We start from the raw sequence: 23,853 nt of genomic DNA, 5'->3' as shown, positions 1-23,853 counted from the left end.
GCATGCATCCTTTTTTGTTCAGTGTTCAGGTTCCACTCGATGTACCTGCCCTTTTATCTCGATGGCAACTACAGCAGCTTCATTTCCTCTTGAGCAATGCTACAGTCTTTCCTGCAACAGACTGAAGCTGACTGGTGGCTCTATGCCCCCATCCCTAGGACTGTAATGTAAAAGTGGCAACAGACGAAAAGAAAAGAGAAGACCACACGTAGGCAAAAGTGACATCAAAACACATTTTAATAGCTGTGCATGTAATACAAACCCGCATATATATATTTATTTATATATATTTATATATATTATGTACAAAAAAGCGTTGCACTCTCATGCACAAGCAAGACAACAGGAAGAGATGCCATGGCAGGAGAACCAATGGGCAGGCAGGCAGCGGACACTGGCACATACGCGATGGCCCTCTCGGAAAGCGGCAACAAGGAGAGCACGCACTCGCACTGTGTCCCGTCACAAGTTTCAGCAGTGGCGACAACGTACAACTGCTCAAACTGCCAACAAAGCGCAACACGCTGTGTCGACTGTGGCACAGCAAACACTTCGAAGCACAGTTTCTTCTCACTCCAATTACAAAATTACGCTAAACTCTGCAGACGAAAAAAGATGTATAAAAAGGACTCCCATATACCCCTTGCATTTTTGTGCATTGCGGTTTCCGTCAAGTACAATCTTTCGACTTGCCTTGTAAAGGAGACGTCACACGTACGCAACAAACTCGGGAGCCGAGTTTCGAGATAAAAAGAAGGCTGTGTACTACCGCAACACAGACAGAACAGAACAGTTTATGCAAAAATGTATACATTTTCCTGGTTTTCCAGATGTAAGCAGCAGCTTCAATAGCAGCAGCTTGGGGGGGAAAAAAAAAAGAGAAAGAAGGCGCTGGTGCACTGCTTGTGCAATGAGGTAAAAAAAAGGCCCACGCAAAAACTGAGAGTCAGCGGCTGCTGTGAGGCCATGACTGGGAAAGGACTAACCGGCTTAGAAAAAAGCTACAAGAAAACATGTAGACCACTTTGATTGGTTTTGAGTACATTACCTAAAATCAAGCTGGGGATGAAGTAGTGGTGACTAGATGCTGCAGTTTAAAAACGGGCCATAAAAATTGAAAACCACGAAAGTGAAAGGAACACTGCTTCTGTGCCAGCACACACGCGATACAAAAAGGTGTAAATGACATACGAGAAAATAACACAGACATGGTGTAGAAAAAAAAAAAAAAAATGAAGGCGAGGCATTACTTAAGTTAACTATCTTTCACTGCACCACAGACCGGCTGCAAGTGTGCTACCCTAGCACCAATCATCGCTTTAAAAATCTGTGGACATAAAAAAAATAAAGAATGGGTCACTGCACCAAATGCCTCCATAAGACAAGCTTAGTTGCAATGCCTGCAGCTCTTGTGCCTAAGTTTAAAAATCTGGTTTGGAATACTTCTGGTAGAGAGAGTCAACTGACAGCATATGACGGAAGGCCGAAATGATTTCCCATTTCATCATTTGTAACTCTAAATCTCCTGGCTCTGGTGACGGCTGTCATGCAAGTCTGCATCTAAATGTTGCATTCTCTTTCGCTGCTGTTGACTCCTTGTGCAAGGAAAAGGCTGTTTCTATGCTCTTTCCTTAGGAAAGACAGCGCGACAAATCTGCTCCATGCAGGAATATGCTATAAAACATTTAAGCAAAAGCTGAAGAGTGACACCACTCTCTCGCTTAACCTGGTTGTCTGTTAAAAAGTAGTGCAAGGGTATACAAAGGTGGACATTATACGTGCCTATGTGAAAGTTGGCACCACTGAACTTAGCATGAGCCATTTTTTCTTTGCTTGATTGCGCACTAACAACTCTGCTTATGCATGAACCTTGCTTGGAGGCGTATGAAAGCCTTTCACAACTAATCATCGTCTGCTCTCTCTCTCTCTCATATTTACTAACAAGGGAACGGCAGTGTTATCATGAAGCTGTAAAAAACAACCAAGATTTGAAATGCCTTCTCCTGTCTGCAGTACAATAACCGCTGACCTACACATCTCATGGGAAAGGGGGAGGAGGAAAAACAAAAAATATGCAGTAAAAACAAAATGAAGTGCCTAGCACTTTGTGGGATGGAACAAGTGCACAATTCAATGTGGGTCGTTGTAAAACCTTAGAGGGACACTCCCTCAATTCTCTTCTTTTTTTTTTTTGTCCCACTTGAAGTGGTGTTTTTCAACAACACGGTACTACATAGAAAGTGCAACAACATGCTGGATTTTTTTTAATGAAATCTGCAAAGGGGAAAAAAAAAAAAAAAAAAACGAAGCAGAGGAGGAGGAAGCTAAAACTTTGCGCACTGCGCTTTCACAGCGCTCTTGTATAAAACGGAGTCGTATAATTTTGCCACTATAGACTGAAACCCTGCTTTCTTTAAGATACAGTTTTTGCCCTTCTCACGGTGCCCAAATCTAGCGTAGCCACAGAATAAAGTCTGCCCCAACACGACTACGGGCACCCGTAACAAATGCAGTTTGTCACTTTCAACTCGTTTTACAACGCCCACCACGCTGCTCCGCAGCGTATGTGATCATTGCTCGCAACTTTTAAGAAAGGCGTGGCTGACATCACACCGTGTCCTGAATGTCACACTTCAGAGGTTGTCTTGTTTTTTTTTTCCTTCTTTCTTTAGGTTTTTCTCTTTTTGTCCTTTCCATTTTTCTATAAAGATTCACCTTGCTTGCGTATTTTCCACATTTTCTTGAGTCTGCCGTCGTGGACACGTCTATGTACTGTCACTTCTTTACGCTTGTTGCGTCTCTTTGTTCATCACCTAATGTTTCACATTTGTGAACACAGACTGCATTGGTCGTCTGCACTCCCTTCAGAAGAAACCTTGCTTTGCGCTGACCGATGGATGCATGCTCTGGCCAAAGGCGAGAAAGGCAGCCTCAGAACATGATCTCCTTGGACTCTGTCTGGTCCTTGACGTACTGTGTGAACCGCTTGAGGAACTTGGGGTACTCCCGCTTGTAAACAGCACGCAGCACGGATGCGGGGGCCCAGCCACCAGGGTTGACTGGGCAGAAAAGCATAGAGAGTGCTCTCATTGAATTATCACTGTAATGCTGTAGAAAAAAAAACAAACAAAAAAACCAACAAACAAACAAGAACTGCAATTCCTTCTACAATGTGAAACAGCTAGGGAGCTACCACATTATTATGTGCAGTAGCAGCAGTGTTTCGTACAGTATACCATAGGTTGCAGAAAATGCCCACAGCAGCATGTGAACTGTCTGCTTCGAAGAGTCACCGATTTTCCTGTCCTGTGTTCTAGTTTGTGTTGCTGACTTTGTTTCTTTATTCTCAGAGCTTGTTTATTATTACCTTGTGTACAGCAGCATGTACTGCTTGCTGTTGTGCATGCTACCATGTGTGTTACTGTGCATGTTATCAAAGTGTCAATTTTCAGAATGAAAGGTCCTAATATGAAATCGAAATAGATGACTTCATTTTTTAAAGAGGTCCTGAACCACCCCTCGACTTGGTCAAAAAACATAGTTCGCAGATAACATATGCTGCTGCGAGCATCTCAGCCAAGTTTTGCAGTCGTATGCGGTGCGTGGAGCTCGCAAGAGGCGAAGGACGAAGTCACCTTTTTCTCAAACACTCTCTTTTCAATAGAGGCCTGCTTCTCACTCTTTTCTGGACACTTTATTTCGTAATATAGCAGATCCCGATACACGGATGCTATTGGCCAATAGCTGACATCAATCAAAAAGTGTGTTTGGATCAGTGCGCGTCTTCCTACTGTTACTGCGTATATTTATTGACGCAGTTTAATAAACAGGCTGATGCAAGCAAATATCTGCTTTTGAATTTCGATAATTACATACTTACAGAAGAAGCTGACTATCGTCTGCTCATGCTCGGCCGCAGCCGCCTGCATAGGAATGAAACTTTGGCCACCCTGCTCATCGGTGCCGTAACCATCAGGTCTCGCTAATTTCAACTAGTTTTGAATAATTAACTAACCTTGAAGCATGCAAAAATTAAGGTCAGACCACACACATGCATGCTTCGTGCATCGTGCTATGGTGCACGAATACTTCAAAAATACGTCCTTTTAATTCGAACAAATTTTCGGGCCCCTTCGAGTTCGAATTATCGAGATTCGACAGTAGTTTTAATTGTGTTTCGATGATACGAATTTCGGCTAATACGAATATTTTTCGTGACCCCGTGAGGTTCGTATCATCGAGCTTTTACTGTAGTGACGTGCCGCCGGTGAGTAAAACGGCGCCCGCAGACGCCGCTACGTCTTTTTTTTCTTTTTTTCGGAAAGCGCAAACGCATGGCAAGAAACAGAGGCAAAACAGAGCTGACGGCAGTGCGAAAATGGAAGTACAGTGGCTAGGCACCATAGAGAAAGGTAAAGCGCGCGCCGAATTGTGAACACGGTGATCGTCGACGCTTGTCGCAATGGACCAACTAGTTGACCCTGACAACGACACATTGGCTCGTGATGCTGGGCTCGATTTTAGCGATTGAATCTCCGATGAGCGTGACATGCTGCTGAGGGCTCGCACTGCCGGCGTCGTTGCGTACTGCGATGGCGGCCTCGACACCAGCTCTTCCGAGCGCGAAAGCAGCGAGGACTCCAGCAATGCGATGTCTGGCGACGAAGCTGGTCACCGTCTGGACGTGACGTCGCGACTCTCAAGCTGCTAGCAAATTCAAGTGCGAGTTTAGTGAGCCAGTAACACAAGCGCAGCACTACGCGATAACGAAACTTCTGACACTCAAAAGCGTGCGGCGCAGAGTCGAGCGAAAACGAAATATTTTGACTGTCCGAGTCGTTATCAAGTGTAACGCCAAAAAGGTATTTTTTTCTAAGAATCTAATAGAAGTAGACAAGCAGCAATTTCTTCCGTCTTATAATCCAACGAAACAATCTTTTTAATATGAGTGGTTTAGTACTAGTGACAATTTTTTTGAGGAGTGCCTTCGTCATCGGGTAAGTGCCGGAATGTCCCTGGGGAGTCTCTTATCGTGTCCTGCATTTACCTCAATTTCTCGATTACTAAAGCTCTGTTCGCGATTATATTGACGCCTTAGACGTTCCAGAGCATTGCTCTATCACTTTAGCTTGACTTTTTATTTGACTTTAGTGTCCCTTTAAATAGACACTTTTATTGCGATAGCAATTATATGGACACTTCAACGGGATTTCTGCCGTCGCCGTGAGGTTCCGTATAGATAAAATCTTCGTCGCGCGCCGTATGCCCAAACGGAAGCGTGCGGAGACGCGCGCTATCACGGAGAGCGAACGCACTCAATCTCCCACGCGCAAGCAAGGAAGCGGGAAGCCAGCGCCGGAGGGAGCGGGGGGGGGGGGGAGGCGCACTTCTACTCTGCCAACAACCGCGCTTGTCGCTCGCTCGCACCGTCTCTTATCTCCACACGGCTCTGACCTTTATGCGCTGTGCATTCGCCGCTCAGTTTCCGTTGAAGCGATAGACCGCATGTACCTTCGCCCGCTGCGGCGTATGGGCTTACTGCCAGCGTTTTGACAGTCGTCTGCAGTCATTCAGTGTGATCTATTCATGTTTGTTTGTGCGCGCTCACACCGCGCTTGTTCATTCAGTTAACCCTTTAAAGGTCGAATTATTTTGAAAAAAACTTTCCCAGATGGTCAAATTACTTTATTGCGGATATTGAATGTAAAAAATGTATAAAGTCGGGAATAAATAGTGAAAAAAAATTAGAAACAGTATTTTGATGTCGGCATCACTCAGAACTCCAAATGTTCAATAATATTTCGGAGTGTGGTATTCCTTGAAACACGGTTCTACGCACAGCGCCTTATAGCGCCAATCAAGGTAGCGCCAATCAAAGAGCAGCGCCAATCAAGGTAGAAAGCTTCCGCCGCATCTGCAAGAGAGTGCCGACAGAGAAAACTCACGTTTCGCGCGCCTCCGTTGCGATCATTCGGTGGAACCGAAACCGCGTAAGCGCATTGCCTCAGAGAGCGAGAATACCTCGTGATCGGCGCTGATAAACAAGCTAAGACAGCGCTAATCAAGATAGAAATCAACTTCCGCCGCCCCTGCAAGAGAGCGCCGACGGAGAGAAAACTCACGTTTGGCGCGCCTCCGTTGCAATCACGCGGCGCAACCGAAACCGCGTAAGCGCGTTGCCGCAGAGAGCGAGAATACCTCGTGAGCGGCGCTGATAAACAAGCTAAACAAGCTAAGACAGCGCTAATCAAGATAGAAATCAACTTCAGTGCCACTGCAAGACAGTGCCGACAGAGAGAAAACTCACGTTTCGCGCGCCTCCGTTGCGATCACGCGGCGGAACCGAAAGCGCGTTGCCGCAGAGAGCGAGAATACCTCGTGAGCGACGGTGATAAACAAGCTAAGAGCAGCGCAAATAAAGGTAGAAATCAACTTCCGCCGCCCCTTCAAGGGAGTGCCGACAAAAAGAAAAATCACGTTTCGCGCGCCTCCGTTGCGATCACGCGGCAAAACCGAAACCGCGAAAGGGGTGTTGCCGCAGTCTGCGCGACGCACGCGCTGAAACTAGAAATCAGTTCTGTTTATCTCCGCAAGAAGGTAGCACAAATGTCAAACGCTTCTTGTTAGTCCTAAAAGGTGGCAGCACCTCCCGGTGAGCATCCATCGTCATTATGGCGCGAAATTTCAAACGGAGGATCGAAACCGTACCCGTACGGCAAAAACTTTCAAAGGGTTAATAATAATCGGGCCACATTTTCCAACGCACGCTACACATGCAATGCTGCCCGGATCGGCAGTGCAGCGCTACAGGTGTGTCCCTTCGCACGCACTGCCCACGGGAAGCGCTTCTCATCAACACCACCGTTTCACACTCGCCTTCTCGTGGTCATCGAGTCTCTCTTCATGTCGGTCTACTTACGCCGCAGCACACCTGCTTACTTAAACAGCTCATGTTTACTACAATTCATATTGCTACCAAAGCCACTCACCTTACTTCGTATGACATTGCTGTGTTGCTATCGCATTCACTGCTTCGCCCTTAGGGCGAAACTGTGACATTTTTTCTTGACAACATGATTACAATTATCAGGCAACTACAAGCGCAATGCCACAAATGTAGCAGGGAGGTCTCTACAACACATACTGCTGCCAGAGAAATGCAGCATGTCTAATACAAAGAACAAGTGAGACCAGCGGACCCATATACAAGTAAGAGAAAAATTCCATACTGATACACTAAAATACTGGTAACTGTTCTTCCAAATCACACGGTAAACAATTAAAATCTGTTTGTTCGTCCAGTTTCACTAAGGCAGGCATAATTAGTTCTTTGATGCAACAAGTTACATCAGGTTAAGTATTGTGCTGCTTCCTGTCAACATGTTATCAAGAATCATTCTTTTGCAATCTTACTACCATTAAGCTCATCTGCAGCAGCGAGACATTGATGCCCTGACAGTACAGTGAAGCCAAAGTGGTGTAAATAGAAAAAAAAGAATTGTGGTAATTGGAATGAAGAAAAGCACGTAGTTCATTGCAACACTTCAAACAAAAAGCCATAGGAATCAGATTACATGTTTCGCTTGCATTCTTCCCCCTATTCAATTACGGCACCTAAATCTTTGCATAGATGAGCCTTAATGTGCACTTGGTGCATAAGCTTTCAGACATAAAATAACACCCATCAGAATTCTGCAAGTCATCTTAACTTACGCCTCAATGTAAATGTGCGTAAGTGCTATTACAGCAACTACTATTTGTTTATTATGATTTCTTTTATTACCTGAAACTCAGAGTATAGCATTGTTCTAACACTAGCACTTAGCTTCTCGTTACCGGCTGTCTGACGTATCAATTAACTAAGTGCGACCTTTGCCAACCTCCACCTTTTGCCAATGTACCTTTGCACCTTGCGCGCAGCAAGGTGCAATGATTTTGTGTGAGTAAGGAGGCCCACATATAAAATTTTCCATGAGACTTGGGGATGAGTTAGTTTCATTGCTCCAATGCTTAGTGGTAGAGTCCAGCACATAGGGTAGAAGACCTTTCAAATAAATTTGTAGCAATGTTACAAGTACTAAAAATATAGCTTAAAGTGCGTTTTTAGGATAGAAATTACAGGAAAAGATTTGCATTACTTTTGTGAACATATGGCAACTTGCTCAAATCAAGCATCTTACAATATCTCACCTGGTCGAAGTGAATACTTTCGTTGACATGATAACTCACTAAAACAGTGTCACATCTTTTTTTTTTTCCTTCTAACAGTGGTAACTTGTTATACCATTGTCTTATAACTTAGTTTAATGGGACCTGAAAGACATCACTCGCAGGCTCCACAGGTTTGTACTTACTGGTTGAGCAATACGTAATTTTGCATGAGAGGTTGTCCCGAGTGATGTTGCTGTTTGGCTGTGGTGGGTCCACAAATGTCTGGCACATCAGACACACTGTCAACCGCACACGTACACACTTGCCAAGCTGCAAAAGAATGACACACCAAAGCACTTGTTAGGAGAAATGTTGTCAGGCAGCATAATTTCATGAATTGTCAGAACTTCCAATTAGCATAATGCAGGCACAGTTTATGCAATCACAGGCACTAAGAATGCATGTTTAACACACTCACTGGCACAGCAGTGCAGTCAATTGCACTGATAAATGCTAGGCACTGAGCTTTATCAAAAAACTAGCGTACAGTATAAGTGACAATGCACATTCACTGAGCAAGTCGGTGCTGTTGACGTGAGGCGTTGTGCAAGCCAATAACATACACTAAGAGCATGCTTATTCGTTAAGTCCAACATGATCAAGTACAATTTTGCAAACGAGTACATCATCGCTGCTGGTGCAGCTGTGTCGCACTATCTGAAGGATTATTTTAAGCAACTTTATAACTGCTTTTTTAATCTCATAGTGAACAAGGCTGCTGCACGGGAGCATGAACGCTAACCTTACTAAATCTTTTCTGGTTAACTCTTTCCTTACCATGGGGAAAATAGGTGTTTTTGGTATGTTGCAGCAGATGCTTTTTCTAAGGAACTACTGCCCTCAATATTTCATGTAATACATAACCAGAAAGCAAAATCAATGCACTTTTCACGCAAATAAGTTTTATTAACGAGATGTATGTCATAAAAAAGATATAAATTGTTAAAATCAAGATTGTGCGATAAAATTGAACAAAGGTTTGTAAAGACATGCTTGTATCTACTAAGAAAAAAAATGTTACAAAAAATATGATATAATAAATTTATTGCTGTCTATTAGGCATTATCTAAAAAAAATCAAAATTTTTCATTGAACAGGTATTTTGCTACAAAAATTTAACTGCAAGCACTACAGTTGGGCGTGCCGGGCTGCGGCTGCTGATGTTCCGGGCTGGTTTGCGTCGTCGTCGCTTTCAGACTCAAAGTTCGACGAAAAGTCCGCATCCTCTGACTCGCTGCTATTCGATGTATCGATAAGATCAGCAACAGAGGCAGCGGAATTGCGATATCTGCGTTCTCCCGAAGCGCGTGCGCCGTTTAATTTTTTGCATTCTGCTTCGACGATCCGAAACTTTGGAGCGCGTTTAAAAATCACCGCTTGGCGGGAAAAAAAGTGAACTGCTCAGAACACAAAAATATAGTTTCTCCTCTTTCACGTCCGATGGCGCAGTGTGTCCGTGAGCGGCGCGGAAGGTCTCCAAGTGGCATTTCAAACCATCGATAGATCGCTAACGATGCCCAAACTCTGCACTCGTGCAGAGTTTGCTTGAGTACTGCCAGTACTTACAGGCACATGAGGGGTGTCGCATGAGTTGTTGCAGACAATCCAGACATCGTGAGCATCGGGGTCCTCCTCGTTGGGTGCCCGTGCCATGTGTGACCAGAAGAGGGCATCTCGCTGGGTGGCCGGCCATACCCTCTTGTGGATCTGGTGCACTATCACTGTCATGGGCTCCAGTACCTCGAGCACTTCCATGTTCTCTAAGGTTGCTGTAGGTGGGAACGAGTAAGACAATATTAAAAGCCAAATTCATGAGCCAGTACAGACAACAAAGATTATTATATGCAGGAAACTAAACTAATATTCGATGGACTGGCATGAGAAGGAGAACTAATTGGCAGTTAGCCTTTAGAATCTGTGCGAGAGTACTGTATTTTCCCGCGTATAACCCACCCTCCCAAATAATTTAAAAAGAAATCTGTGCGTATTATATGCAGAAATATCTGTACACACCAATGCTCAAATCATTGCAAAAACAGTCTTGCGGATGCACGACTCTTCAACGTTGTATCTTCAACCAGCGGCTCTGTTCCCCACCTCTTCGGCAACACTGAATCTTCTGCTGCGCTGTAAAAGGCTGCCATCGAGCGCAGCTCTTATGATCTGTGTTTTGGTTCGCCGGAACCTCGAGCACTATTCGTAAACTGCTCACACAACCAAAACGACTGCTAACAGAGCCACACTTCCAGGCAAAATCTGCATATAATTTGCACCCCAACCTTACTCTTAAATTTAAAGAATCTTTGGCATGGGTTATACGTGCAAGAATACCATACGTGAAGAATACCAGCTGGGCCAATTATTCACAGGCAACCTGCATGACTGGAAGCATACTGGCACCTTAATCAGGTGGTGCTTAGATTGACAAGGCGTTTGCTCAGTTAGGAACACAGCAGCATACACGTGGCATTCACTCTCTCAAAATTTTTTTTTTATAGTTTACTTGGCTTGTCAACCTGAGCACCACCTGACATATGAGCCAAGGTGCACACTACAGTGTCTTTGCCAATGAAGTAAGCACAACCAGACAAAAAATCTTTCATAAATGTTTTAAAAGAAGTACATGTACACCAAATCTCATGTAGCAATTATTTCTAACTTGAAACCCACGCACAACTCATCCTGGATGGTACACCTGTTTCTTCTAGCGGCCTACATAGCTCTGGTTGTGATTGTAGCCTCATTTGGCTCCCTTGTTCCTTTGTCTGTGTTACGCTCGAGACATATAAATGTGCTACTGAGGACACAGGCTGAGACTGGAAAATTAAATATACCCTTCCATCCTGAAAACAAATAACTGCAGTTATGATACTGTCAAGCAAAAGTGTTGTAGTAGGCAGGCAGGCAATGAACTTGTAGCAATTTGACAAAGTGTTGTAGTACTAGAGAATTTTGTTGACAACAAAGCGTAATTTCTCTGTAAATTATTTGTTGTGCAATAAACCTGCCTTTTTTCACATACTTCTGGTTGTTGAAAAAAAAATTGCATTTTTGCAAAACCAATAGTATTCGCATTCAATGCGCACTTAGGTAGTTCTCATTATTCGAATTCACTTCGAAATGAAAAATTTCATATTCCCACGCACCTACCAATTCTGACTGCCTTGGAGTTGTTAACATGCATCCAAAATGCACATCAAACAAAACAATCAAGCCTTGTCTGACCTCCAGAGAAGCAGGGTGACGAAATCTGTTATAGGCTCTACATGAACGACACAGCAATTCCAATCGACTTAAAGAGCTCTAACAAGGGTACATAAAAGTGAAGCCATCATTTTCAAACATGCCTTCCTTTAACCTTGAACAACAGCTGTCAAGGCTACAGTCACACACAGGAATCAAATGAAGAGACTTCAATGAAGAGTGCACTCACTGTGCAGCACAATCTACAGCTCGGTAGTGAACGTTAATATCTGAAGCTCGTGAATGACACCGAATGACATTTGGCCTCCACGTGACGTTAAACCTGCCTTTGTGACAGGGGCATTCCATTTGACAATTATAGCCGTGATACGCCTTGCTTCAAACTGGGAGAACTTCCTTGGCCGACACTTGTTTTTTTTATTTATCACTTTTACTTTTCACCCATTAAATACAGTAAACAGCCTTGTTTGTGAGCTTGCCAACTTGCGTTCTCAGCCCGATTTTAAGCTTCTGAATAATTCAGTGGCATTCATTTCGAAAATGCAATCTATATATACACTGCACATGAAGCATGATATGCATAAATATTATGCTTTCCGAGACATGTGCTGCTACTGTCTCAAAGGGGCGATTCGCTGTGCTGCTAAGTAAGCTAACATAATTCACACGTAATAAAAAAGGGGATTTGTAAAACAGGGGAGGAGAAGGAATAAAAAAATACACGAAATGATGTTCTGACTCAGTGTGAAGCAGACAGTCTCAATCATTGTTGCAGTTAATCAGACTGGTAGACTGGCAAAGTGCCTTGAGTGGCCAATTCTGCGTGTATTTGCAGGCTTTTTTCACGCTCGTAAAAACACTATGTAGCACATATTGAGAAAGAGAAAGCTGCATCAGGAGCTTTTCATGTTGCTCTACAATTTTCTCATTGACACTTATCATCTAGTACTTATAATATTTGAGAAGTTGATTAATTAATTAGGAAAAATTATGTAATTAGGCAGAATGCAAGAAATAATTTAAGTATCTCCATGCGATGGTAAACAACATTACCTTGGTTCTGCCCAGCTACGTGGCATTTGCATATCTTTAAATATTGGCTAAAGTTACGTGGGACACCTTGTATGTATAAGTTCTGGCCGAGACCTTCGGTCTCGATTCAATTAACCAAAAAAATCGAAATAACCAGAATCAAATTAACTGAAGTCTACTGTATATACATCTGTACAGTACATCTTTTGCTAGGTACTGCTAGGTACATCTTTTTGCTAAGCATGTAGTGTTGTGCGAATTTTCGACCACTTATAATGTAACCGCTTATAGTGCAGGACCGGATATAATACGGTCTTTTCAGGCTCCCGTTAATTTTCCCATAGCACTCAATGTATACGCTTATCGCTTATAGTGCAGTTGCGGGACACGAAATACCGGTTACAGTGCGGCTGCCTGGAAGTCCAGCAGTCAACCTAGACGGCAAACGCTCCCCTCAAGCCACAAATACTGTATTTACTTGAATCAAAAACGCACTTTTTTCCCGATAAAACAGGTCCAAAAATTGCGTGCACGTTAGAATCGAGTACGACCCTAAATCTGCGTTACCATATAGCCGTCGGCATTTCAAAATGGCCGCGGCCGCCTTGCATGTGCGTCGAGCCTAGCTACTATCGAGCCTAGCTATCGTAGCTTCCTCCATGTGCTGCAGTACACGTGCTTAGGCAATAGTCTACCGTCTGTCTTCACGTTCTCTGCGTCTTCTCTATCAGCATGAAGTATCGAGTTCATCACGATGCCGCATTTAAAAGGAAAGTGATCATGTGTGCGGAGACGGACGGAAATCTGGCCGCATCACAGGCATTCGGAGAATCCGAAACTTGCATTCGGGACTGGCGGAAACAGAAGGAGAAGATTTTCGCCAGCAAAGCAATGCGGAACGGTTTCAGTAGACTGAAGCAGGACGTAATCTGCGACGATCCACTTTGGCGATACGATTGCCTTGGCCGTATCTTGAAAGCAATCTGCAATGGGGAAAGTCCGCTGTGCGCCGTGTTTTCTCCGCTTCTAGGTCGCGTTCAAGCGAGAGGCATGATAGCACGAAGGTCAATTCGCTCGCCGCGCTTCGTCACTCCAGCATTTTGACAGTTCGTTTCTGCAGTCAACGAGCGAGATGTGTTCATGTTTGCTTGAGCGCGCGTGACACCGTGCTTGTTAATTTATTTATTAAGCGAATAGGGAACCTAGAGCACGGTGACAGCGATGGCAGAAATGCGCCTGAAGTGCCCATTATCGAAATAAAATAGTTGTTTTGGTTATAGTGCGGTACCGCTTATAGTGCGGATATTCGTGACTCCGCCGACTTACGTTATAAGTGGTCTACACTGTAGTAGTTTCGAATATTACGCTATTCGACATTCGCTTCAAGAGCAGTTGTAATATTCATGCTTTTCGAAGTGTTGGCAAATGGTCACGAGTTTGTTTACTGTCTTATAATAATCAGATCCGCTGGCAGCCGCAGCCACAACTGCGGCAACGCTAGGCTTGGCTACTTCGATGTTTGCTACCAAGTTTCTTGCTGTTCGGTGCCGTCTTTTTCATTGAAACAGTTCGCTGCTGTTGGCGAACTGAAATGGCGCTGACTCCACCTTTGCGATCCTCGCCAATTGCTTCGAAGCTGGGAAAGCACGGCCCGAAAGCCAGCTTCGCCTCAATACAGCAGTATTACGCGGTTAAGCATATCAAAAGTGGGAAGGGGCAATTGTCAGGGGACACGGTATGCATTCCTTAATTATACACGCATGCACTCACCATCTCCTATCTCAATACGAGCACCGATACGCCTAATAAATGTACTCGCGGACCTTTCGAGCTATTTCAGACGTGCCTGTGGCAATTTGGACCCTTGGGAGCAGTAAAAGGCATGCATTCATGTTTTCGGACTGCCTGCTTTTTCAGACGTTGACTGTATATCAATTGAAATCATTTCATCAACTTTGTTTAACAATGGGCAAAAGAAACCACGCAACGAGTTCCCGAAGCGCCGATATACACAGGTGTCATCTTTGACAATCTTGGCACCCTGGTTGCCAGCACTTTTCTCACCACCGCTGCGTCCAGACACTAAGTTAGAAAAACCATTTTCGAACATTTAAAAATTTCTAACCTTCACAATCCCTCAAAGTTTTATTTACGTGATACTCATGAACACCTCATGATACCATGAACTCATGAAAAAAATAATAATGTTCCGAAACAAAGCGACAAGATGAGTGAATGACATCAACATTGTGAAATGTATTCCAATAAATAAGTCATACTTGAATTAATGGTGGTCTCATTCTCCTAAATTAGTCTACTTAATGATTGCACGTATCCAATAATTGTCTTGCATGCCACTTTGCGGCCAAGATTTTTGAATGGCAACTATTCGATAGTAGATTAAAAATATCCGGCCAGTATCACCATTCCTTTGAAGTCGCTTCGAAATCCACTATTCACACGACCCTATAGGTATGGCAACAAAATGCAAAAGTGCACACTCACTCTCCCAGTCGAAGCGCACTTCAGGGTTGAAGAAGTAGTGGCACACCTCGCGGCCCGTGACACCACGCACAATGTGCACTGCCTTGAGGGGGTCACATACGATGCCACCCTCTTCCACTTCTCTTCGGTACATCTTCATCTCACCGTCTTCAGCAAACAGCTGCCAACCGCCCTCCCCGACACCCATCTTGGCATAGCGCAGCTGTTCCATTGTAATGTCCTCCACCTGCATAAAAAATTGCAGGGAGTTACAAACCAAACGGCAGACAACATTTGACACACAGCTAATACTGAGTCAAATATGACAAAGTCATAGCAGTGCGTATCTTTTTTTCCTTTAGGAAGTTTAGGTGACTAATGCAACTAAAACCTGCAGCGATAGGTTCACAAAACATGGCACCCAAGAAAAGACAGTTTCGAGAGCTCCAGGGGGAGCCGTTGCAGAGTGGGTAGCGAACGATGATTACATCATGACAAGTCTCTCAAACAGAAAGCAGTAAAAAAGAAAAAGCACATCATGATTTCATTCATACAAATGTGGATACATGCATAAAAAAAAGAGAAAGAACGCATACAAAGGACCGATCAGTTGGGGACATATTCTGCGACGGCCACTTTCAGCGATGGTATCGCCTCGGCTGTCAGGCACACGCAGATTGGCTGGTGGAGAAAGATCAGATGAGCTGGCTGGCTGATTGAGCATTACGTCACGCGAAGGCAATAGTGTCGCCGAAGTGATAGTCACAGAATATGTTTCCTGGTAATGAATTTTTGAAAATTTTCAACGTTTTCTGTTTCAACTGTACACGAGTCCAAGTCATTCCACTCTATTATCATTCACAGGAAGAAAGAATACTGAAACAATTTTTTTCGCTGAAATGGAACTAGTATTGAAAGACTATGGCACCTTCTAGTATAATAAAGCATAGTCGTGCAATTTTATTCCTCTCCGAGGTGTGTTTTAGACCAGCTTTTGTCACCAATCCCGAAATAGATACCCTGCCATAGTGATAAAAAATAAATCTCGACACTTTACTTTGAACTCTTTCTAATCTGTTGATATTCACCCGAGTAAAATGCTCCCAAATAATATTAGCGTACTCAAGAATAAGTAAAATAAGAGTTTTGTATACTGTAAGCTTTGTTTCCCATAAAGAATTGCGAAGGGAACGTTTCATGTAATGTAGCTTCGACATTGCCTGGTTAGTGAGATTTGGGCTATGTGATTGTTCCAACGCAGATTATTGCAAATATGAAGATCTAGATAGTTGTAATGCTTGACGCTTGATAGTATGCTTATATCCAGTATGCGGTCAAATAACAGGACATGCACTTTATTTGTTACAGACATGACAACACTTTTATCAATGTTTACTGACATTGGCCGTGTGTTGCACCATTGAAACAGTTCATAAGTTGTATGTTTAGCTGAAGCTGATACCCAGTTGAATTAATAACAGAATATAATACACAGTCGCCAGCGTAACGTCGGATTTTAACATTGTGCCCTCAACAATGTCATTTATGTATAGAAGGAACAACAACGGATCTAACATGGAACCTGGGGGCACCTGAGAACTGAAAGCAAACCTGAAGAGACTGTTTAAAATGACATATTGATACTTTGATGTTAAGTAAGACAGGATCCAATTACAAATCATACTGTTTTTAAAATGCATGATAGTTCAAGAAATAGCTTTGGGTGGGGCAACTTATCAAAGGCCTTGGCAAAATCATGAATTTCCTCAACTAGCTGTGTAAACGTGAAAAAACCACGCCTGAACCCATGTGAGTCGGTGATAAGACCGTGTTAAGGTCCAAGAATTCACTTACATGCTTGTATATGATGTGTTCCAGTAATTTGCAACATGTACAAGTAAGAGCAATCGACTTATATACGGTCGAATCTCAATAATTCGAACTCCAAGGGGCCCGAAAATTTGTTCGAATTAAAGAAGTTCGAATTAAAGGAAGGACGTATATCCTCACTCCAAAGCATAAACTCTGCTTTGCAATAACGTGGAAAAAAACAAAAAAAAAAAAACATGTCATGACATCTTCATGGTCATTATGGCAAACACTAAATCAATCAAAGATGATACAGGGGTCCAATAAAGCAAAAAAATAAATGGTCTACACTAATCTGGAGCAAGGGAACATGAAAAGATATTTGGGCCAATTTTCGGCTCCGAAGAGCAGTCTCCCCCCTTAACTCTGCACTTAATCTAGAAATGTCTACAAACAGCATGCTGTATATGCAGAGAAGTTAGTAGCGTAGCGCTTCTTACCAATGCTGGCGTTGTATACTTAATGGTCTTCTTCGACTTCTTTGTCATGATAATTGCTATAGCAGCAACAGTTTAATCGCTACAACTGATCTTCTCCGCGATTGTCTACAGAGCGTGTGCACAGAGCCAAAAGCTCCCGACCTAACGGAGGACGGCTGGACAAAAAAATAATATCTGTCATGCTGTTTACACCGTGGGGCACCTTGAAATGTGGGCCAAAGCTTCCCTACTCTAGAAATAAGGTCAAGTACAAATGTTTGGCAGAAATTGAGGCTGGGAACAAGAGGTAAAAAAAAAAAGAGACTGAATGCGAAAAAAAGAAAAAAAAAATCCAATTAATTTGATGTGAATGACAGTGGTTGGCACAATGCAAACAAAAGAAGCAAAAAAAAAAAAAAAAAAAGCTGTTCTTTGACAAGTGAGGCCTTTAGTGGGAAGAAATGACAAAGTGCACGAACCTCTTTCCAGAGTGGATGTTGAGATGCTGCGGAGGCTGGTCGCAGCATCTCCCGTACCCTGTTCTTTATTTGACGCTGGAAGACGAAGAAAAAAAAAACGGTCACATCATTGAGCAACTTTGCAAGCAAAGCTAATAAATGTCTTCATGACAGCAAGAGAAAAAGAAAGAAACTTGTGCATAATAATGGCATCTATAGGATAGATGAAAAAAAAAAAAAAGCAACAAAAGAGCAAAGGTCATCGCAATCACAGTGCACGACACAAAAGAAACCAGTGCAACAAGAAATTGCTACAATATGAGCATTCTTGCATGACATGAATCCCAGTGTCACGTCTGATGAATGCTGCATCGAGGATGACAGCTGTTGCTCCAACAAGGTTTTATTGCTTGACAATGAAATTACCTGGGGGAGGCCTTGCTTGCTTCTAGGACAAACTTCGACAAGCTATGTCGGTACAAATGCAACTTACTAAAGTAAATAGAATCAGCGAGACACACAGTGCTACGCCGTGAATTGTCAAACATTCATCAGGTGTCCCATCAAGGTGAAATGTGCTGTGACATGGTAGTAAAGGTGGCCCAGATTTATATGCTAGACATTGTTATAGTGTTGTCTGACAAGCATAAGTACCTGCCTATAAGTTGAACAATCAATTGTCACCACAGATAGACTAATAGGCCACAAGTACTGTTTACAAATCAAGCTGTCTGTTCAAAGAGGTCCTGCAACACTTTACAAGCACAAAACCTCCCGCGTGCCACTTGAATACTTGGGCAAAATATTATGTACTTGTATTGCAGTGGAGAACCAACATTTCCACTCTGGAGGTCACTCTGGCTTTCCTACTATTTTATTGTAACCCTGTCAACATTCTTCAGCCCTATGACATCAAAGGAGCATATGAGAATAAGAGCCGAATTCGTTCATTAAATCAGGCTATTGGCCCAGTTCCTTCAGTGGCCATGACAAAGCAGTGCTAGCGCACAGATAGCATGGGCCATGTTTAGTTAGCAATGTGAGTGGGGTGGAAGAAGCTATTGCTAAAAGAAAGGAAAGAAGATGAAAGAGAAACCTCAAGGTGAGCCATGTCTTATCATGCCTATGCTTGAATTTATGAGAAAGCATGAACATTGAACACACATGTTCCAGCATAGGCACTTTACAATGTGTGAAACAAACAAAATGCAACACAGTCAAGCAACCGTGGGCACAGCATTGCTCTGTACAGCAGTGCATTGACGATTTCAGTGTACTATTTGGAAAGAAAAAAACAAGACAAAGAAAGCTTCCGAGGGGAGCTTTTCGGTGTTTGCAACTACTCCACCAATACAAAACATTCCTAAAAAAATCCTTGAGACGAGATCCTGGAAGCGATGCCCCTTCATATCTCTTCATAGCACCAACTTGTTCTTTTACTCATCCCAATGACAGCGAATAAATGGTAATACCTGCCACTTCTGCCACCAACATCCTCTGTACTTCTGAATTTAAATCTGTCACTGAAGCCTGTCTACAGTAACAAGCGAGTGCTAACGTAAAAGTGCAATCTTTATTTTCTTTGACCATTCCCTTCTGCAATACCCTTCGGGCACTGCAAGGATTAAATTAAAGAACCTTAAAATATGTTTTACCATCACCAATGTAAGTTTACGGGACACAGTGTTTGCGACAAAAGTTGAATTCCTGCGACGCCTGGGCACACAGCTTTACATCAAAAGTTTCAATTTGTAGTAGTATTTGCAGTCTACACAGTGAACCATCAAATTATCGATGTCATGCCTTAACTGAGCAGTAATTCACCCCTGTAGCAGAACCTATGTCCCGTAAGCTTTTGTGCCCAACTGTACGCTCAAGCCCGTTCCTCCCAAATACATATGGTCATTTAATCACAGATCACAATGCAAGAACCTTTGTTCAAAAATATAATCACTAAGATTCGCACGGAGGCGGAGAAGCACAACAAAGGTTTGCAGAGGCATTATGCCCAAGCGGCCACGAGGGAGCGCTCAACAAAATCATCTTACCCGTTCCTCTTCCTGCTGCTCATTTCTGTCCAGTGCAGCATCGATGGCATCAAAGAACTCGTCTTCATTAATCATGCTGTGTGGTCCCTCCTGCGCACCAATCAGCCAAAAAAAAAAGGGGGGGGGGGGCAGGTTAGTAAAAGCCTCAATTAAACAACACATTTTCTATTTAGAATTTGTTCTAAATAATACATTAGGTCAAGTCCCAATGAGCATGCTTTAATTCAATGCAGTTGCAAGAACCTCAACTAAGCAAGTTGTCCTTTCTGTGGATAGCCAGCATGGGAAATAACACTCATGTACGCTCTTTGTGAGCCATTCATTGCAAAAGATATACAGATTAAGGAACCCTGATAAGGTGCACGGCAAAGAAAGATCAACCTCGATGACACAATTACAATTCTAGAGGCCGTCGCAGGAGGCACTAAACAAGCGGCCTCCTGTCCCAGCTCTGTGAATGGTGCGGAAGTTCCCGAGGTGTTGGGTTGCCGGTGCGAAGCATCACATCACGTGATGTGGCGTGGGCATCCACATAGTCTCAAGTAGCCAGCCTTTGTTCTTGCTGCCACAGCCTCACATTCTTCGTTTTCTTACAGATATCCTTAGAGCCAACAGAGTCTATTGTGCACCTCCTCCCCAAACATGAGCAAACCACAGATATCCCTCCCCTTCAGGCACTAGTTAATTTTGTCTGTCAACAATTATTTCTTTTTTATGCTTTTATTGTATCTTCATCGTCGTCAAAAGCAGACACCAAAAGTACAAAGCAAGAAATTTTTCATTTTTGTCAAGTTTCATGCACTCGATATGTGGTCTCCGTGCGCCAATTTCATACTTCAGGTACAAAAATGGAACCGAATATTTTAACCCTACTGTACCTGGAAGGTACGGCTAGCCACATTCAGAAACCTACACAATGCAGTGCATTACTTGAAAACGACAACAAAATAAGGGAATCTACTGTGTAACCGCATAAGGGCGGTGCCAGCAGGCATCTAGACATTCACCTCGTCTTTTTCTTGACACAACTCGTACACAATAATCAATTTTGCAGTAGAGCTCCGACCAAAAGTGTCTTTTAAGCTGCAACCTACACACTTTCAGCACGACTATTTTCTTTACTACTAACAATTTTACCACTTATCGTTGCCATGTGCTATTAGACATTGTGCCTGAATAGGATTATGTACCCTATCAAAAATTGTGACCACCCACATTGCTTTCAAGAGGTCACAATAGCTAAACACACACGTCCCACATAAATGTGTTCAATGAGGCCAAATGTTTCAAGACGAAAGTTACTTGTTGCATATTGACAAGTCAAAATCTAATCCATAGATCACAAGTAATCTCTACAGATCTGCCAACCTTACAATTTGAAGAACTCTACAGTCGAAGCCCACAAATACTAAAATTTGGTGAAATATACTAAAATTGTTTTATTACTCAAGCTGTTGACTGGTTAAAAAAATTCAATAACTCCATTCTGCAGGAATGGGCACTTTTTTCTGTAGTCGCAGCAAGAATATTGTGCGCCACACACAAATGTAAATGTTCTAGCAGTTTATTTATGAAATATTCACGTAACAGTGGCCAAATATTCGGTTGGCATTGATAGAGGTAGGTTCAAAAGATAGCGCAGGTCAGAAAAATCAGGTTCTGGGTAATCGACAGGCGAGATGTGTTTGTATTCTATTAAAATCAGTTTTGCCCTAAACTGGATGCAAATGAAGAATCCTAGAACTATTGGTGCCAATGTGCCAATTGCAAAGAAGCTCAAAATGTCAGGCAAAAAAAAAAAAAAGACAGAATATTGTATAAATGCTGGATGGTATGCCACTGCATAACAATGAATTCGATCATCTCTCATATTTGCCGATGACTAGACATACTCCTACCCATAGGTCGGCCCACTAAGTGGACACTTGCTCGTACTCACAAATACTTTTTCAGGCTTTGCTCCCAGCGGCCCTGCAAAGTTCGGAGCTTGAAGATCAGCTCTGGGCTGTCCGGCAAGCCGAAGATGCCGCCCGAGTCCAAGGACTTTGAGCCGACACCTGAGGCTACTAAAAGCCACGTGTCTATTTCTTCTTCAGGCTATATACTCATTCACGTCTTCTCACACTCACTCACGCTCCTAGTCATGCTAACACATGCTCATCAACAATCACTCGCACTGTGTTTATACTCACTTTCATTCACACTTACCAGCATCCACTATCGTAAAATTCCGAGCAAGTGGCCCTCCTCAAGCAAGTCGAAATTACCGACAAAGTTAGGGGGGGCGCTATCCCGGAACTGCACCAAAATTCAAGATGGCAACAACAAAATTTTCCCGCAAAAAAAAAAAGAGAAAAAGAAGCGCAGTGGGAATGGCATTAAAATTTTATTGAACATGAACGTTATTAAGACAAAGATTTGTTAGTGGTGTTTATCACTCTCAAAACCATCGAAAGAACTACAGAAAGAGTGCATCGACGCAGCAACGATGCGTCGCCGCGACCGGCGACACGAACACTGGTTATGCAGCTTCTATTCCAGGCAAAATTATGTCCGCTAGAGTAAAGTAATGCGTAATGTTCACTTTATTAAAAACCATGTCCACGGTGAAACGTTTAGCACTAATGAGAGTTCCGATACAAGTCAAGCTCAGCTGCAGCGCGTGGCTACCGACGGCGGACAGCGAACCGCGGCTCGGCCATGCTCGCATCGCAGCTGGTGGCGCCTCAAATATCAGCATGTTTTCTTCATCGTGTGAAATTATTGCGAGGAGAGGGTAAAGCAGCAACGACGGTAACAAAACATTGCTGCTTGGGAGTGTCGGCGGTTCGTTCTGAAGCGCTGTCTCCTACAGATTCGAAGTGAACTGGAAAAGGCCTACGGACGATATAGGTAGCGAGTGATTAGCAGCGGTGAAGCTGCCGGCGACGCCAGAGCGTAGCCGCGTCCACTCCTCTGTCGCCGAGTGGTCATGCCGCTGTGCCGCAGGGAAATCCTCTGTGCCGTGTGAGATGCAGATCTCGCCGTCGGCCGGCGGTCCGTGAACTACAGACCAATAGCCGCAGTTCGCCCCGATGCGCATGTGTGCCCACTGGGGCGTCCGGGTGCAACCATGATTTGATGAAACGGCTTATCGGAGCACCCTGATGCGCGCCGGTGCGATATGCCGAATTTGCCATTATTTTCGTTGACTGGATGTGGCAGGCCAGTATTGGTGCGAAGCGGGAGGGGGGCGCTTTCCCAGAACGGCGCGGAAATTTTAAATTAGCAGTGAAGTTAAAGGGGGGGGGGGGGGGGGGCTCTTGCACGGGCGGGGGCGCTTGCTCGGAATTTTACGGTAATGCGCACACTCGCACCAATTCACACTCGCCAGCACTTACGTTCATACTTGTGTCAACTCGCACTCGCCGACAGTCCCTCACATCCATTCAAACTTACTGACATTCGTTCACAGTCACGTTAACCGGCACTCACTCCTGTTAATTCTCATGTTAACTGAACCTCACCGCCACTCATTCCCATTTATATCCACCTGCAGTCACACCTTTTGTCACTTACACTCTCTCCCCCGTATATGAAATCAGTGTAGGGCGAGTGCGAGTTGGTGTGCTCGTGAGTGAGTGTGCTGACCTATGCTTCTATCCACCAAAATTTCTGCCTGCTCCTAATGGCACTAGAGCCAAAGTCTGGACTACAAGGGTGCTTCGCATTGAGACAAACAAATAAATGAATGACTGAAGGGCTGCTCACTTCGTAATCGGGGCCTCCAAGGACAGCCGGAGGCTGCGACCTGGCCTCGGACATAGCTTGTTTGTATGCCTCCTCCATCTTCTTGCGCTTGTCCACCTCCTGCGTTCACAGTGTGGTCCACCGTTCCTCAGATGACGGCAAAACTCCTTTAGACGTCTCGCCACGTTACTCAAACATGCAATGCGTCGCTGCGATTTTGGTGCAACTCCCAAAACAGGAAAACTCAACCCTACGTCCTATTATGACAAACTCAACATGCGAAACACCTGCAAGACAGATTTTTTTTTTTTAATGAAGCAAATTGCCCTGGATTATGTTCCCCAGTAACTACTGACACACAGTTGCAACTTCTGCCATTCACATTAGAATCAATGCACT

At 43.7% G+C, this 23,853-nt stretch overlaps 1 protein-coding gene across 2 annotated transcripts in view; it reads right to left on the bottom strand.

The window, feature by feature from the left end:
* Positions 1 to 211: 211 nt before the first annotated feature.
* Positions 212 to 23,853, bottom strand: part of LOC119441985 (ceramide transfer protein-like) — a 47,794-nt gene continuing 24,152 nt past the window's right edge. For both annotated transcript variants that reach the window (XM_037706668.2, XM_049661788.1), the window contains 7 exons: positions 23,476 to 23,574; positions 19,726 to 19,815; positions 17,699 to 17,773; positions 14,953 to 15,178; positions 9,778 to 9,980; positions 8,355 to 8,481; positions 212 to 3,059 (listed from right to left, as the gene is read on the bottom strand). In XM_037706668.2, the coding sequence (XP_037562596.1) occupies positions 2,932 to 3,059; positions 8,355 to 8,481; positions 9,778 to 9,980; positions 14,953 to 15,178; positions 17,699 to 17,773; positions 19,726 to 19,815; positions 23,476 to 23,574 (948 nt within the window). In that variant the 3' untranslated portion in view covers positions 212 to 2,931. The remainder of the gene's footprint in view (positions 3,060 to 8,354; positions 8,482 to 9,777; positions 9,981 to 14,952; positions 15,179 to 17,698; positions 17,774 to 19,725; positions 19,816 to 23,475; positions 23,575 to 23,853) is intronic.

This window comes from Dermacentor silvarum, chromosome 2 (assembly GCF_013339745.2).
Source record: "Dermacentor silvarum isolate Dsil-2018 chromosome 2, BIME_Dsil_1.4, whole genome shotgun sequence".
Classification (NCBI taxonomy): Eukaryota; Metazoa; Arthropoda; class Arachnida; order Ixodida; family Ixodidae; genus Dermacentor; species Dermacentor silvarum.
Note: the sequence above shows the minus strand (reverse complement) of the source record. Positions and strands in the feature narration are given on the sequence as shown.